The sequence below is a fragment of the Miniopterus schreibersii genome (assembly GCF_964146895.1).
Source record: "Miniopterus schreibersii genome assembly, chromosome: 4".
Taxonomy (NCBI): Eukaryota; Metazoa; Chordata; class Mammalia; order Chiroptera; family Miniopteridae; genus Miniopterus; species Miniopterus schreibersii.
The window spans coordinates 22,042,317-22,058,856 of record NC_138105.1 but is presented as its reverse complement, the minus strand read 5'-3'; the positions used below and the strand labels follow the sequence as shown (position 1 = coordinate 22,058,856).

Here is a 16,540-nt window from a genome sequence, read left to right as displayed (position 1 = left end):
ACATCGATTGGCTGCATCCCACACTCACCCCGGACCAGGGCTGGGGCTGCAACAGAGGCACGTGTCCTTTGTTGGAATCCAACCCAAGGGCCATCACTCTAACCACTGAGCAAACTCAGCTAGGGTGAAAACCTCTTTTTTTTTAAATATAAAGGCAAAAATACTCAACAAGGATTTGGGGATCTAAAATACATTCTTTGACTATGATGCAACCCAAACTGAATACATATGCTACAAATCATGAAAGAAAATAGCTCCAACCCTCACACATAAGAACTCCTCCCTTCTTCTGGTAAAAATCATTCCTCCTAAATCCAGAGCTTTCTGAATTCTCAAAAGTCTAGACTTCTCCTCCAAGCCCATCTTAGACCCCACACCACTCGAAGTGCTGGATATGCAGGAAAGTGGTTTCATTTAGATTTTTTTAAATATAGTTTTATTGATTTTTAGAGAGCAAGGAAGGGAGAGCGATAGAGAGATAGAAAGATTAATGAGACAGAAACATCGATCGGCTGCCTCCTGCACACTGCCCACTGGGATCAAGCCTGCAACCCAGGCATGTGCCCTGACCAGGAATTGAACCAGCAACCTCTTGGTTTATGGGTCAATGCTCAACCAGTGAGCCACACCGGCCAGGGTCTAGATTTTTATTTTGTACATGTTTTGCATACCTCACCCCATGTTTTTGTAAGGCTCACAGGAAAGATTTGAAGATGTAACTCTCCCTCTAGTAAATGTTGAGTGTATAATTTTACTCAATATGTGGAATCCATACATGGAAATGTAAAAACCAGACATGCTGTGCTCTGCATTAATTTCTGCTGTTGTAATGACTTTAACACCACCATCCAGGAGCCTTGCTGCAGGTGTGTGTGTGTTCAGCGGCGATGTGAGCTGTAGTGAATATTATTGTCACGAGTACCTAGCTGTGTTGCCCAGATGTTTGTACTTTTGCAGTGTTGTCTGTCCTGGGTTGGTTACCAATGTCAGCGACTTGCAAACCTTGCTGATGTCTGTGAGCTTGTTTTTCCAGTGTCTCCTCAATAGCTTGTAACAAAGAGCTGCCCTATTTCTGTTTGGGTACTTGATTGGTGTGTGTGTGTTGTCAGAGTACTGCTATGATGCGGCATTTTAAATATTACTTCCATTAAATATTACAGTATTTTTTCCTATTTCCTCTGACAATTGTTCTACTTTATGACCTTAGTGTAATTGATTAGCAATACAGCAAATTCCTTAAGTTAATGAATGATAATCATTAAAAAAGAACTCCCTTTGGATTTCTAAATCCAGTAAGTTAAGTTAAACTATTGTAAACTTAATTTTCAATCTTAAGATATGTCATTTTTCAAAGATTTGGAATTAACATAGGGAAATTTGCCATAAACGAGGAAATAAAAATTTAGTAACTTGAGTTTACTACTATTTATGAAAAAAATTTCAGTGTTAAATTTTTCTTTTTGGTCAAAAGGCTAAGAATTTTCATTTTTGCTAGTGACTACTTTTTGAAATGCTCTTAAAAATGGTGGATCGCCAGGACAGCTATAAAATATGACCTACTAACCTACTTTTATTAAATGATTTAGAATGACTGACCCTGTTTCTCTCAATGATCCCAGATTTGTGCTGATAATTAAATAACACAGGGTTTTGCCTTTCATAAATAAAGCAATGGGAGACAATTATCTCTAAATCAACAAAGTATGCCTGTGAAATGTTCGAACACTAAATTCAATGTTTAAACAATAAATTCATTTATTTCTTTTTAAAACAGTGTATTTGCAGAATTATTTTATTTAAGTTACAGCTTTTAAAACCATGTAATCTACAAAGTTGGAAAACAGCTCAATGTTACATTTTATTTTGATGACTTTGCGCTATAAAGACTTGACTAGAAAAGCATAAGTGAAAAGCAACATATTAAAAATCATTTTTCTTACTTGTTTTAAGAAATAAGTTCAGAGCCCCAAGGCTGTGCAGGACAAGGCTACCTTACATCATAGTGTTATTAAAATCTTGAGCTCTATGCAATCCCCTTGACTATATTCACGCTTCAAAACAGGGTGATGGCTTTGAATCAATGTTGTTGGTGATGACTAACCCTGACCTATTTGTAAATGCTTACTTCATAAAGCCCCCTTTTACAGGGGCTTCACACTGTGTTTGAACATGGTACAAACAGCAGTAAGTTTTTTCACATTTAGAGACACACTAGTTGGCATTTGTGATTTTAAAATGAATAACCTTAATTTTTTAGTAAAGTTAAATAGTTTTTTCCTTCCTTTTTTTTTTTTTTTCTTTTTTGGCTGGGCACAGTGAACTTTATTGATGGTTCTTCATGACAAGGTAGGGCTCCCTAAGCCCCTCCCCTTCTTCAGGGGGTCTGGGATGAAAACTGTGGAGTCAGGAGATTCTCAGTGTGTTGGGGGATTGATTTGAGCCCAGCACTCCCCAGTAGCTGAAGGCCTTTCTTCCTCTCAGCGGAGCTGGTGGTCCAGGGGACTCTTACTCCTTGTAGGCCATGTGGACCATAAGGTCTACCACCCTGTTGCTATAGCCAAATTCATTTTCATACCAAGAAATGAGCTTAACAAAGTGGTCACTGAGGGCAATGCCAATCCCAGCATTGAAGGTGGAGGAGTTGGTGTCACTGTTAAAGTTGCAGGAGATGACCTGGTCCTTAGTGTAGCCCGAGATGCCCTGAGAGGGCCCTCTGATGCCTGCTACCTTCTTGATGTCATCATATTTGGCAGCTTTCTCCAGGCGGCAGGTCAGATCCACAAATGACACATTGGTGGTGGGGACACAGAGGGCCAGGCCAGTGAGCTTCCCATTCAGCTCAGGGATGATCTTTCTCAGAGCCTTGGCAGCGCCAGTATAAGCAGGGGTGATGTTCTGGGTAGCCCCTTGGCCATCATGCCACAGCTTCCCATAGGGGCCATCCACAGTCTTCTGGGTGGCAGTGATGGCATGAACTGTGGTCATGAGTCCCTCCACGATGCCAAAGTTGTCATGATGACCTTGGCCAGGGGGCACCAAGCAGTTGGTGGTGCAGGAGGCATTGCTGATAATCTTGAAGGAATTGTCATACTTGTCATGGTTCACATCCATCACAAACATGGGGGCATCTTCGGAAGGGACAGAGATGATAACTCTCTTGGCTCCACCCTTCAAGTGAGCCCTAGTCTTCTCCAAGACAGTGAAGACACCAGCGAACTCCACAACATATTCAGCACCAGCATCACACCATTTGATGTGGATGGGATCTTGCTCCTGGAAGATGATGATGGACTTTCCATTGATGATAAGCTTCCAGTTCTCAGCCTTGACTGTGCCTTTGAACTTGTCATGAATAGAATCATACTGGAACATGTAGACCATGTAGTTGAGGTCAATGAAGGGATTATTGATGGTGACAACTTTCACTTTGCCGGAGTTAAAATCAGCCCTGGTGACCAGGCATCTAATACAGCCAAATCTGTTCACTGTGACCTTCACCATTGTGTCTCAGGGTTGTGGCTGGAGCTGTGCAAGAAGACAGAGTCTGTAAAACAGGGGGAGCAGAGAGCAAATAGTTCCTTTACTAATTTCCTTTGGGGAAAGCTTAATCTCAAAAAATGTGAAGTGAAGGTTGAATCTCAAAAATCTCTTGAGTAGGCAGAAAAATCTTAACCTATTTAGAAAATAGATCATATACCTTTTTAAATATTAAATACCAAAATTTTAAAAGGAAGCAGGATAGATCTTCAGAGCACAATTAAATTCATTGTAAGGTTCACACGGAACAAATAATAACAAAGCAAATCTCTGAGTGTCTTTTTATGTAGGTAATGCTTTTGGTGAAGTGCAAGGTAGAAAAGTGGGAAGTGTAGCTAAGTTTTTTGGGGGAAAGCACACAATTTATATATTAAAATAAATATGGCATTGATTTTTTTCCCCCCATCACTTGCTACCTAGTAAAAAGCCCAAAATAAAGACTTTTTACTAGGTAGCAAATATTACTACTGATACAGTTCAAATGTATTTTTCTTTCAAATAGGATCCATAGGCAATTTAATTGTAGCATTCTGAAACGATGTTAAGTCAAATATGATTTAACCCGTGTAGTAAAGAATTAAGCTTACCCAAAGAGAAGTTTGGTCTTTGTCCTCATGTCCTGCAGTGTGATCTCTAAGGCCTTGGAATGTTCTGCCTGATAAGACAGACTGTCTTTGTTTACTTGGGGCTTTGGACCACACCAAATGGTCTAACAATGTGACATATGGTGAGAGTTTTGGGCCACACAGTTATCAACCGGACCTGTGGAGGGACTGAAGACTAAAGGTGAGCCATAAAGGCAGCCAACCATGTCTACGTGACCAAGCCCCAGTAAAACTCTGGACACCAAGGCTCAAGTGAGCTTCCCCAGTTGGCAGTACTCCATGCATATTGTCATGCATTATTGCTGGGAGAATTAGTGCTGTCCATGACTTCACTGGTAGATGACAAGTGGTAGCTCCCATGTGGAACTTTCCTGGACTCTGTCCCATGCATCTCTTCCCTTGACTGACTTTAATCTGTATTCTTTCACTGTAATAAAGCATAACCATGAATATAATGGCTTTCAGTGAATTCTGTGAGTCCTTCTAGAGAATTATCCATCAATCTGAGGCTCGTCTTGGAGACCCCCAAACTTAACAATTGTTGTTAGAAGCAGTATAGTCTTGAGGATCCCTGATATCTGCAGTTGGTGTCAGAAGTGACTGCAATCTTGAGGACTTCCCCTCCCTGAACTTTATAAAAGTGAAACCTTTTTTTTATGCTTTAAAATATTTTTGTGAAATTTTTGATTGCACACTTTTACTAAAGTGACCGTCATTACAGCTATTTCCAAACATTCCAGGTTTCTCCTTCCAGGCATATGGTAAGATTGGATTATCTCACCCACTTAAAGTTAGGTGTGGCCATTTTGACTAGCTTTGACCAATAAAATAAGAATGGAATTGACATATATTTAGAAGCATAAGATGCAATGTATGTGTCCCACTGTTTCTTTCCCTCAGTCACAGACTGACAACTTTTTATATAGTAACTGTTCCATCATCTTTGGTCCCAGAATGAAGAAGACAACAGGGACCAGAGCACCTAGCTGAATTGTGAGAGAATTGGAATATGACTGAGAAATAAACCTTTGTGTGTTAAATCAGTAGAATTTGCAGTATGGTGCTGAAGCATAACCTAGAGTATCCTGATTCTAACAACCAGAATCACTGTTTGCTCAAATCATGACAATGACACTTCCTACAAAAGAGCTATACAGAGATGCTTTTAAAAATATATGTTATTGACATAATTGTGTGCTCCTTAGTTTGAAATCAAGTATATTATAGTTATCTAACATTTATTTTAGATATGACCATAGCTATTAAAATAAATATTTGAACCAGCAATTCCAGTTATAGGACTATTCTTCAGTAATATTCACAGACATGCACCAAATATATGACCTTCACAGCATACTTCTGATAGTAAAACTAAAAATCTAGCAATAGGAGAATAGTTAAAGGACTTGTGATGTTTCCATATAAGGGAAACTTCTCATTCAGCCATTACAAAGTTTGAGACCTCTCATTCTAATCAATATAGAGAAACAGGGACTGAATATACCCTCTGCAGAAACAACACTCCCACTTCCAATATAGAATAAAACTTATGAAACAACAGCTTTCAAGACACAAGATAGAAGTCTTATGATTGCCCGCATTTCACTGCCTTGAGAGAGTTCCTTCACTGCTATAGAGGAAGGGGAAACACATACGGAATTTAGTAGATGCCCTTCATTTAGGTATTGGTGATGTGCCACTGAAACAGTACTTAGGGGGATACTTATAGCACTAAAAGAATGAATTTCACTCCAACCATGAGAAACTGGAGAAAAATATCAAATTCAACTCACTCAAGTAAACAAAAGACAGGAAACAAATATCAGAGCAGAAATTAATAAAGTATAAAACAAACAAATGAAAAACCAATTCAGAAAATCAGTGAAACCAAAAGCTGTTTCTTGGAAAAGATCAATAAAATCGACAACCTTTAACCAGACTGATCAGGTAAAAAAGAGTGTAGACAGAAATTATCAATATCAGGAATGAAAAAGGTGGCATCATTACAGGTACTACAGACATTAAAAGAATAATAAGAAAATATTATGAACCATATTATGAATCAATTTAACAACTTAGATGAAATGGACACATTTCTTGAAAGACAAACTTCCAAAGCTCATTCAGGAAGAAACAGATAAACTGAGTAGTCTTCTATCTACTGAAGTAATTAAATTTGTAGATAAAAACCTTCCCACAAAATAAACTCCAGGCCCAGATGACTTCATTGGTGAATTCTACCAAACATTTAACTAATAAATAATACCATTTACACAAACTTTTCTAGAATATTGAAGAGATGGAAGTACTTCCCAACATGGTCTATAAGGCCAGGGTTACTTGATACCAAAATCTCACAAGGCTATTTATCACAAGAAAAGGAAATTATAAACCAATATCCCCCATGAACATAGATGCATAAATTCTAAATGAAATTTTAGCAAATTGGATTTAACAATAGAGAAAGATAGGAAAATAAGTAAATATACCTCTGGCGGGGGAAAATGTGCTCAAGACCTGTATAAAAATTCAAACATTGTTGAGAGAAATTAAAGAAGACCTAAATAAATGGAGAGATACATTGTGTTCTTGGGTTTGAAAAATTAATATTTTTAAAATATGAATTCTCCCCAAATTGATTTCTAGATTTAAGTCAATTTCTAGCAAAATCCCAGTAGGATTTTTTGTAGATATTGACAAGTTAAATTTAAAATTCATATGGAAATGCAAAGAATATAGAATAGCCAAAATTGCTTTTAAAAAGATCAAGTTGAAAGACTAAACATATTTGATTTTAATAATTATTTAAAGTTACAGAAATCAAGACTTTGCTGTTGGCATAAAGATGGACAAATATATCAATCAAACAGAATAGAGAGTTTAAAAATAGATCCACACGTACAAGGGCCACTGATTTTTCACAAAGGTGCAAAGGCAGTTCAGTGGAGAAAAATAATAGGCTCTTCAAAAGCTGGTGATAGGCCCAGCTTGTGTGGCTCAGTGGTTGAATGTCGACCTATGAACCAGGAGGTCAGGGTTCAATTTCTTCAGGGCACATGCCTGGATTGCAGGCTCGATCCCCAGTGGGGGGTGTGCAGGAAGCAGCCGATCAATGACTCTCTCTCATCATTGATGTTTCTCTCCCTCTCCTTTCCTCTCTCTGAAATCAATAAAAACATATTAAAAAAAAAAAAAAAGCTAGTGATAGGATAACTGGATATACATTTACAAAACAGATGAACTTTGATTCATACCTTGAACCACACACAAAAGTTAAATGAATATACACCTACATGTAACATCTAAAATTATAAACCATATAGGAGAAAATTTTTGTAAGCATGGCTTAGGCAAAGATTTCTTAGATTTGACATCAGAGTCCATAAGAGAACAAATTGATAAACTGAATTCTGTCAAAATGAAAACATCTGCTCTTCAAAAGGAGAGTAAAAAGAAAAGCCACAGATTGGGGAAAAAATAGCTATGTCATATATCTGATAGAATATTTGTATCCAGAATATATAAAATATTCTCCAAATTCAATAATGAGAGAACAAACACCCAACTAAAATTAGGAAAAGATGTGAATAAAGACTTTACCAAAAAAGATGCATAGATGGTAGATAAGCACATGAAAAAATGCTCAACCTCCTTATTCATTAGGGAAATGTACATTAAAACTGCATTGTGATACCTCTGGACATTTATTAGATTAAAATGTATGAGTGAGGCTGTGGAGGAAATGGAGCCCTAATACACTGTTGGTGGGAACGTAAAATAGCCTCTTTGGAAAATACACTGGCAAGGCTGTCTTTTTTAGAAGTTAAACATACACCTATCATACAATGCAGCTATTCCATTCCTAGGTATTTATCCAAAAGAAATGAAAGCATATGTCCATACAAATAACGTTCATAACAGCTTTATTTGTAATAGCCCCAAACTATTAACAACTCAATGTCCATCCTCAGGTGAATATATAAACAAACTGTGGTTTATCCGTACAGAGGAATATTACTCAATAAAAAGAACTATGATACATGCAACAACATGAATGAATCTCGAAACAATTATGTTCAGTGCAAATAGCCAGACAAAAAAAAGAGTACATACTCTGTGATTCAATTTATATAAAATTCCAGAAAATGCAAACTAATCCATAGTGCCAGAAAGTGTTGACAGAGGGATCGCAAAAGGGCGTAAGGAAACGTTTTGGAGATATGCATATGTTCATTATTTTGAATCCCATGATGGTTTCAAGGGGTCAAAACTTATCAAAATTGTACGCTTTAAGTATGTGCAGTCTATTTGGTCAATTAGACCTCAAGAAAGCTGTTTGGAAAAAATTAGAAGTATTAGGGAGATCTATGCGTGTTAATATGAAACTATGTCCATGATGCAGTAAGCAAAAGAGTAAGTTCCAAAACATTATGTATCGTTTGGTCTCAGATTTAAAAAAACAACAAGTAATGAATATGAAAGTCATGAGACCTTTACCTCTGACTGTATATTTTTTGTGTATGTGTAGATCTGGTTGTTTACAGCACCAACAGCGGTTATCCGGGGATGAGACGTGGCCCAGGACGGCGAGGTGATATATACACATTTAACGCCGGGCTGTTACCACTTTTGATATTTTAAAAATGCTCTTTCGAGTATTTGTGTATGAACAACGGAGTGCACTTTCTGGGGAGGTGAAGTTCTAAAACCGGAAATGGTAACTCATGAACCTTTGAGAGGCTGGCCGTCTGTTTTACTTCGCAGCTGGTAGCAGCGCCTCGGTTGAAGCCCGGCGGGCAGCGCACCATCCGCTCCGCCCAGGCGCCGCCCAGGGCCTCCCGGGCAGGTGCGAGCGGCCGCCCGGCCTCCCGCGAACAACGGAGCTGCGCGCATGCGTGGCGGCCTGGGGGCGGGGCGGGGCGGGGCCGGCCTCGCGCGCCCGCGGCCTCGGGGGTCCTCGCGCCCGCCGAGCTCCGCCGGCTGTGGGGCAGCCACCCCGAGCTCGGACCGGGCGTGCTGGCTCCCGCTGTGACAGCCCAGCGGGCGAACGCCGGGGCAGGTGCGGAAACACACGTGGGTTTATGTACAAAGGTAGCCTTTCCTGCCGCGGTCGCGGTGGGCTTCCTGGGGTGCGCAGCGGCTGACGGAGGGAGCTGCGGGCCGCAACCCGAGTCCTGCCTCAGGCGGGGGGTGATTCGGCGGCGCGGGGGTGCCCGCGGACAGCGCGCGCTTTCTCGGGGAACGAGGAGGCGTGACCCGGCATCCTTCGCGTCCCGAGGCGAGAGGTGGGCGGGGAGGGGGCCCGAGGAGCGACCCCACCTCCGGCTTGAGACCAGGGCCACCTGGCAAACTGCCCCCCCCCCCCCCGATTTGATTCGCCCCGAGCTCCGGTGGTCTGTGGGGTTTGGCAGCCTCAGTTCTTTCCGTGTTTCCTCAGGGGTGTTTTTTCTGCAGGGCGAGGCGAGCAGGGGACCCGGGGTCCCTGAATTCAGTCATTTTGCTCATCTTCGGAGGGTAAGCTCCTGACCCCTCAGGCGCGCGTGCGGCGGCGTGTGGAGCGTGTGTGGCTGCGGGGCGGGCCGAGCGGTCGCGACACGCTCGCGGTGGCTTCAGCTCGGCCCCTCCGAGTGCTCTAGTTTGCAGGACGGTCGTGTGAGAGAGTTTGGACTTTCCACGGAGAAGTAAATGTCCAAGAGGCAAGTAGCTGTAAGCCTTGCCGCTGAGTTGGAAGAATCTACTGGTTTTGCCTTTGGCACCTGTGCCCAGAAATGTTCTCCAAAACAGGAGGTGGAATAAATTAGGATTATTTTCTCTCAGAAAAAAATGTTGCAAAATGCTTTCCTGAATCATTTGTACTCATTGTTAGGCGCCGCAGCCTACCCCTCGCTGCGGCGGGCGCCCCGGGTTTGGGAGGCCTCGCGCCGGCCCGGCCTGCGGGCCTCCCCGCCCCCCCTCCCGGAGCCCTGGGGAGGAGGGAAACAGCCCGCCGGGGATTGTAACCCACTGCCCAGTTCAAGTTCTGTGCAACCCTCCCTTGCATCTCAAAAGGTGTTTTGAATCCGAATATATATTGAAGGCTTCCGTTTTTCATGTGAGTCATTTAAAAGCAAACATACCTATTCTAAAGTTAAAGGATTGAAAAAATAAATCTCTCTTAATATCGCAGAGAGACTTTTGAGAAAGTATTAGAAAATGGCTAAATCACTGATAAAAAGTGAGAATACCAAAATGCTGGCAATCACTGCTTTAGGAAAGATTTGACACAGATACTTATCTTTTGTCTAATTGAAACCTTGATGATACTATCCTTTGACTCACATTTTCAAAAAAAAGATTGTAGATTTTTAGACTTAGAAGGGAACTTAGAGGTGATGTGGGCTGCAAAGAACATAAATATTTTTCTGCAACATTCCTAAAAAATTGAGTTTTGTTCTCTGCTTGGGTTTATGTAGTGGGAGGAGGTATATTAGAAAGCTATGTGTTGTAAAGCTGCCTTTTGGAACAAATCTTCAGCTTTCCTGTCCAGGCCACATCTCCCTTGTCATGGTGCTGATAACTGGGATTTCAGACCCCATAGCAGAGACTGTCCGCCTGTGGTGACAGCAATCTGATTGTGCAGTGTGCCACTTTGGAAAGTAACTTAAATAAAGGACATTTCCAAATTTCTTCCTGTGGTGGAAGCTATCTCAGGTTTCAGTGTGCCACTTTAGACAGGAACATTAGCTGATTACTTCCTGTTCACTTTCATCTTGCTGCTTCCAACAGATTTGTCTAGACTTTTAGATAATTCTGAATCTTTATTACCTGTAGTATTGCAGCATTTCTAGTGTTGTGATGATTGAAAACTTGAGACTTAAAAGTTCTTTCCGTGTGTTTGTTTAACCAACCTGGAAAAACCTGGAGACGGTGCAGAAGATGGTTGCTTCCATTGCTGCCACCAGTTTGGCTTTGGAGGTTTCATCTTTCTTCTAAAGTCTTTGACTATCTTTCCCTCAAGAATACCATGGGAAATTTCTTAATTTTAGAGCATCATACTCACATGGTCACCGGATTCACCAAATTAGTAAACATATCAAAAAAAGGAAATTGGGTTAGGGTAGTTAGTGAAGCTTCTAAGTGGACTTGGAATCATCATTACGCTCTTTCCCAAATGCTCATAAACCCGTTTTGTACTCTAGAATTGTGCTAAAGATCACTGTCAAGCTTGCTCATCTCTCCCTTTTTGGAAGTATGGCTTATCACTTGATGGGATCCTGTGTTCTGGTTTTGTCTTCTACCAGCCCTCACAATTCCAGATAGTGATTCTGAAACAGCGGTCAAGTTCCTTCAGCAACCAGGTAAGAATTCGTCTAATCCTGAAGACTCCAGTGAACTGATTTGAAATAAGTACTTGCATACCATCTTCTAATGGGTCTTAGATAGTGATTTCCTATTTATATAACATTACCAGATTACTTTATTATTTTCTAGCATAAAGAATGGCCTGAAAACACAAAAGTAGCTGGATTGGTAACTCAATAGAAAAGTTTCTGCAGTAAATAAAATTGTGCGTCATCTGATTAGGGGAGCACAAGTCACTCGACTTGTCTTTCTCTTACTTGTGGTGTTCCTCTAAATGTGTGCCTGATAGCTCCTTTCCACCTACTTCTGGAGTGGAATGAAAAGGAGAGAGAGGCTGCCTTGCTGTGGTCTGTAAAATAGTGGTTTGGGTAATAGTAGAACAGATGGTAGTGGGGGGAATCAAATTGTGGCTTCTGGTCTCTAATACATTCTCCCCAACTGTCCTCCAAAACTCTGTTTTAGAAATAAGATTCAGAGAGAGATTGAGAGCTGGCAGGTGGTAGGCAGTAGAGATTTAAGAGGTTTTAGTTGCTTATTAGGTTGCTTCCTGCACCTCCTCTGTATAGTTTAATCTGGCTCACAAAAGTAGTAGAATGCATTTATTCTTTACGACATTTACTCATGATGCCAAGACAGTGAGTTTTGGTCATGGTGTAGACCAGTTATTATTTTCTTCCATGTCCATAAACTGCTCCTAACTCGTAACAAGTCGCTGTGCCTAAAATTGGCCAAACCTCAAAGAGACTATGAATGAATCAAGTAAGAATGAATCAGTTATATCTGTCAATATGTAAGTCACAAATTTAAAAACCACATAAGCATATGTTCTGTTAATAGCAGACTAATGAAACTACTTTTATAGAGGAATGACAAGTAATAAAAGTTATGTCTGCTTATTTAATTATTACAACTTTAGTGGTATTATGTGCTTCCAAAAACTGGAACGGAATGATTTACAGAGCCTAATAACAAATAAATGGAATCAGGGACTACCTTAAATTTTTTGTAGTATTGCTCCATACGTGTTCATTAAAATGTGAATTTTCAGAGCCATTTGACTATTTGATCTACTACTGCCTTCTATTTTAGTAGAGCTTCAAGTGTAATTCCTGGCAACTGTTGTAATAGTTCCACTAACTAGGCTAGCTTTTTGTTTGTTTGTTTGTTTTTGAATGAACAGGTTTCCTTCTGTGTAGGAAAAAATTAGTTTGGTAATCAATAATTTCCCATCAAAAACTTGCAACATATACAATGATATATAAATATCCTAAGCATCAAAATTATTGGATTTTTATTTATACATTCTGATGAATATGTTTTTATGGTATTTTACCAGCCTAGGAAGTGAAATCAAATGGATGTTGGTGAGTACCCCATGGCAGCAGTTACTTCATTTCATTCATTCAGAGTGAACTGTAACCTGCAAGCCTTCTTTAGGTAAGAAAGTTGGTAGTTTGAAAAATAAATGATTAATTTCTAAAAATGATCATACATGTTTAGGCTGGAGTTTTTATATCATTTTCAAGCAAAAAAAGATCAATTTGTCTTGCACTCTAAAATGTAGTTTGCTGATGCTCATTGCTATAAAATTATTTTACATGAAATTTATGATTTATGGGTGCTCTGAAAACTAACGTAGACAAGACAAAAGAAAATTAAAATATTACTTTTAATAGAATTATTGCTACATAATATCCTTTAGTTATGGTGATTCTATCATTGAGTTGGCAATTTAATGATTTTACTAAATAAACAATTTTAACAATTGTTATTACACACAGTCAGATTTAATATATAGCACAATTGCTTTGTTTAGAATTGCAAGGCAATTTTTTTAATCTGACATTTGGAAGAAGTCTTTGTTTTGTTTTTGGCTTCATTGCTTTTCTAGTGAGGGATAATATTCAGGATAACTTTTTTGTAATACCTTAGTGAGATTTCTATCCATTCTATAGGCTATCAAAATAAAACAATTACAAGCAAAATGTCAATAAATGTGCTCCACATCAGGATTTAGAGTCTAGTGTCCATTCCTTTACCTTCCCTAGGCCATCATATTTCATTTTAGGGAATTAGCATTAAAGAACAGATTGTGCCCTTTCAAAATAGCATATGTTTTGAATTATTGATGTCAGCAGTTTCATATATTTTATGTTGTATTGCTGGACCAGTTCTCCATCATGCGTGTAATTTTAGTCAGATTAAAATGTATGTGGTAGCTCTTTTGCTTGATGCTTGAGACACAGCTTTGCAACTATTTTTGCTTTCCATTTCAGTTTTCCAAACCCGAAAGATGACCTTTCATTTTGTTCAGTGACTAGGTCAGTCCTGCTTCTGGGATCCAACTCTATGTTGTGATTAAGAAATGTTTCACATCAGACAGAGTGACTCACAAGACAGAGATATTTACATATTAAATAACTATTTCATTAGATTTAAAGGTATGTTTTAATTATGACACTGAATCTTCCACATATACATTTCTAGCACTCAGGGGTGAAAAGAGGATTGAACAGTCAACCAAAGTTAAAGTTCAGAACTACTCTTACTGTTATTTTGCCTCTCAAATAATTGTATACTTAAAATACTTTGGATTCTTATGTAAAACATGTACAAGATAACCCAGTATACTTGGGTATATCTGGACCTGAAATTTGTTGGAACTTAGTTGTATTTCAAGCTGACTAATACCTGGAGATTTATCATTTGTTTCTCTTGGGGAAGAATGCTCTTTCCTTTGCTATTTTACATTGGCAGGTAATGGTCAGGTGTGTTGCTTACCCAGGCTTTGTCCCTGCCATTGTCCAATTTCTCTAGAGCTCCTGTGTCTTGGGATTATCTGAAAATTGTAACAGATCATTTGACTTTTTGTTAGAATTGTGCTTCAGCTTAATGAAATTTGTTCAGAAAAATGCATTGGACAATTTAAAATAACAACAACTGAAACATTTATTGAGCATTTACTATGTGCTGGCATTTAGTGTACTTTAATTCTCACAACAACCTTACAAGATGGTACTGCTGTTCTCTCTGCTTTTCAGATGAGGAGACTGAGGCTTAAATTAATTTGTTCAGACAAGATCACATGGTTAGTAAATGGCAGAGCTGGGACTCATTGAGACCTATGCTTTTAATTGTGTTTTACTGTCCCTCATATCCCTCAGGAGTTTTTAGCACAATTGCGACGTGATGCTTCCTTCTGTGTAGGAGATAGTAAGAACACAGTAATTGACCAGGAATGAACCTGCAACATACACAGCTTTCTTGGACCTTTCCTCTTTGAAGCCTTGCCAACTACCACCTCCCACATACAAACTCGATTATGTAGCATTGCTCTATTTTCCCATTGCAACTTGTTCCAGCTTCATTGATGGCATTTATCACTACATTTCACCATCTGGCCACAGCTCTTTGAGAACAGGTTCCCTCTTACTTATCTCTGTACCCGCAGCACATAGCAGTACGTATCAATGCATGAAAATGGAAGATTACTTTCTAAATTGTTTTAAACTGTTTTTCACTGTCTAATGTTATTCCAAACAAGTAGAGCACAAATATATAATGGAAATGCGGGAAAATGATCACAACTTTTTTAATGTTTACAGAATGAAGAGGAACAATTTATCTATTGTGAATAAAATTGTACAGTCTCCACCAGCAATGAAACAGCCCAAGCTCGGATTCTATTCTTCTCTCAACCAGACTCTGGCGTACACTGTTCTTCTAGACTGGGGGAGTTTGCCTCCTCATGTGGTATTACGCATTTTTCAGTATCTTCCTTTAATAGATCGGGCCCGGGCGTCTTCTGTATGTAGGAGATGGAATGAAGTTTTCCATATCCCTGACCTTTGGAGAAGGTTTGAATTTGAACTGAACCAGCCAGCTACTTCATATTTTAAGTCTACTCATCCTGATCTCATTCAGCAGATTATTAAAAGGCATGCTACCCATCTCCAGTATGTTAGCTTTAAGGTAAGAAAAATATGCATTAAATAGAAACCATGATTTATATTTTAACAATATTTTTTAAAAAATATATCTTTATTGATTTCAGAGAGAGGAAAGGAGAGGGATAGAGAGATAGAAACATTAATGATGAGAGAGTCATTGATCGGCTGCCTCCTGCACGCCCCTGACTGGGGATCGAGCCCACAACCCAGGCATGTGCCCTGACCGGGAATTGAACCCCGATCGCCTGGATCCTAGTTTGATGCTCCACCGCTGAGCCACGCCCGGCTGGACTTTAACAATATTTTTAATTGTTGAAGCAGTCAGGGAATTTTGCAGAAGTTTTATTTCAAACTATTTCCGGTTTTTCTCTAGTTATTTGCATAGATTGAGATGTAGAACTTCAGCTATAATTGAATAACTTAAACTTCAGTTTCCTTCACCTGGGTGCTATTATTAAAAGGTAGGTAATTTTAAAAGAATTGAAAGTATGAATGGCTTAGAAAGTTAATTTTTCATCATCTCTATTTCTAACATTTTTATCTGAGATATTTTGTATAAAGAAAAAATACTAATTTATTTTATAGCTCAAAGGGTAAATACAGTTTTGCAGATGAATTCTATTAAGTATTTGCAAGTAACTTTCTAATAAGTTACCTTCCTGAGATTAAGATTTAAAATTGTCTTTTTAGGTTGACAGTAGTACTGAATCAGCAGAAGCTGCCTGTGATATACTTTCTCAGCTGGTAAATTGTTCTATCCAGACCTTGGGCTTGATTTCAACAGCCAAGCCAAGCTTTATGAGTATGTCAAAGGTAAAGATGCTGTGCTTTTTTGTGGGATACACTTAAATTCTTGTCAAACTAGCAGAAAAACAGACAATATTCTACTTGTATTCAAAGGATTATTTAAAGAAGTTTTCTGTTAACTAGCACTTATTTTTGCTGAAATAGCTTATGCATGGTTTGATTCTTTAGATATATTTTAATAATTGTTTCCCCAGTAAATATCATCAATATAAAATTTAGATGTACAATTTTCAAGTGCTAGTCTACTTAGTTACTTTGAATATAGGGCATATAGGGCCAGTAAATTGATGTCTTTCCTGT

At 39.1% G+C, this 16,540-nt stretch overlaps 1 protein-coding gene and 1 pseudogene across 11 annotated transcripts in view; one reads left to right on the top strand and one right to left on the bottom strand.

Annotated features, from left to right (window-relative positions):
• Positions 1-2,505: 2,505 nt before the first annotated feature.
• LOC308556370 (glyceraldehyde-3-phosphate dehydrogenase pseudogene) lies at positions 2,506-3,531 on the bottom strand (annotated as a pseudogene). Its single transcript has one exon. The product of its transcript is annotated as a glyceraldehyde-3-phosphate dehydrogenase pseudogene (transcript).
• A 5,541-nt stretch (positions 3,532-9,072) lies between these two features.
• Positions 9,073-16,540, top strand: part of LOC308556100 (F-box/LRR-repeat protein 21) — an 89,053-nt gene continuing 81,585 nt past the window's right edge. For 5 of the 10 annotated variants that reach the window (XM_081135184.1, XM_081135185.1, XM_081135180.1 and 2 more), the window contains exons 1-5: positions 9,073-9,201; positions 11,321-11,479; positions 12,820-12,920; positions 15,089-15,455; positions 16,124-16,246. In XM_081135184.1, coding sequence (XP_080991310.1) covers positions 12,838-12,920; positions 15,089-15,455; positions 16,124-16,246 — 573 coding nt within the window. In that variant the 5' untranslated portion in view covers positions 9,073-9,201; positions 11,321-11,479; positions 12,820-12,837. Of the gene's footprint in view, positions 9,234-11,320; positions 11,480-12,819; positions 12,921-13,797; positions 13,925-15,088; positions 15,456-16,123; positions 16,247-16,540 lie in introns of all 10 variants that reach the window. The other 5 variants (XM_081135179.1, XM_081135183.1, XM_081135178.1 and 2 more) reach the window with 5 other exon arrangements.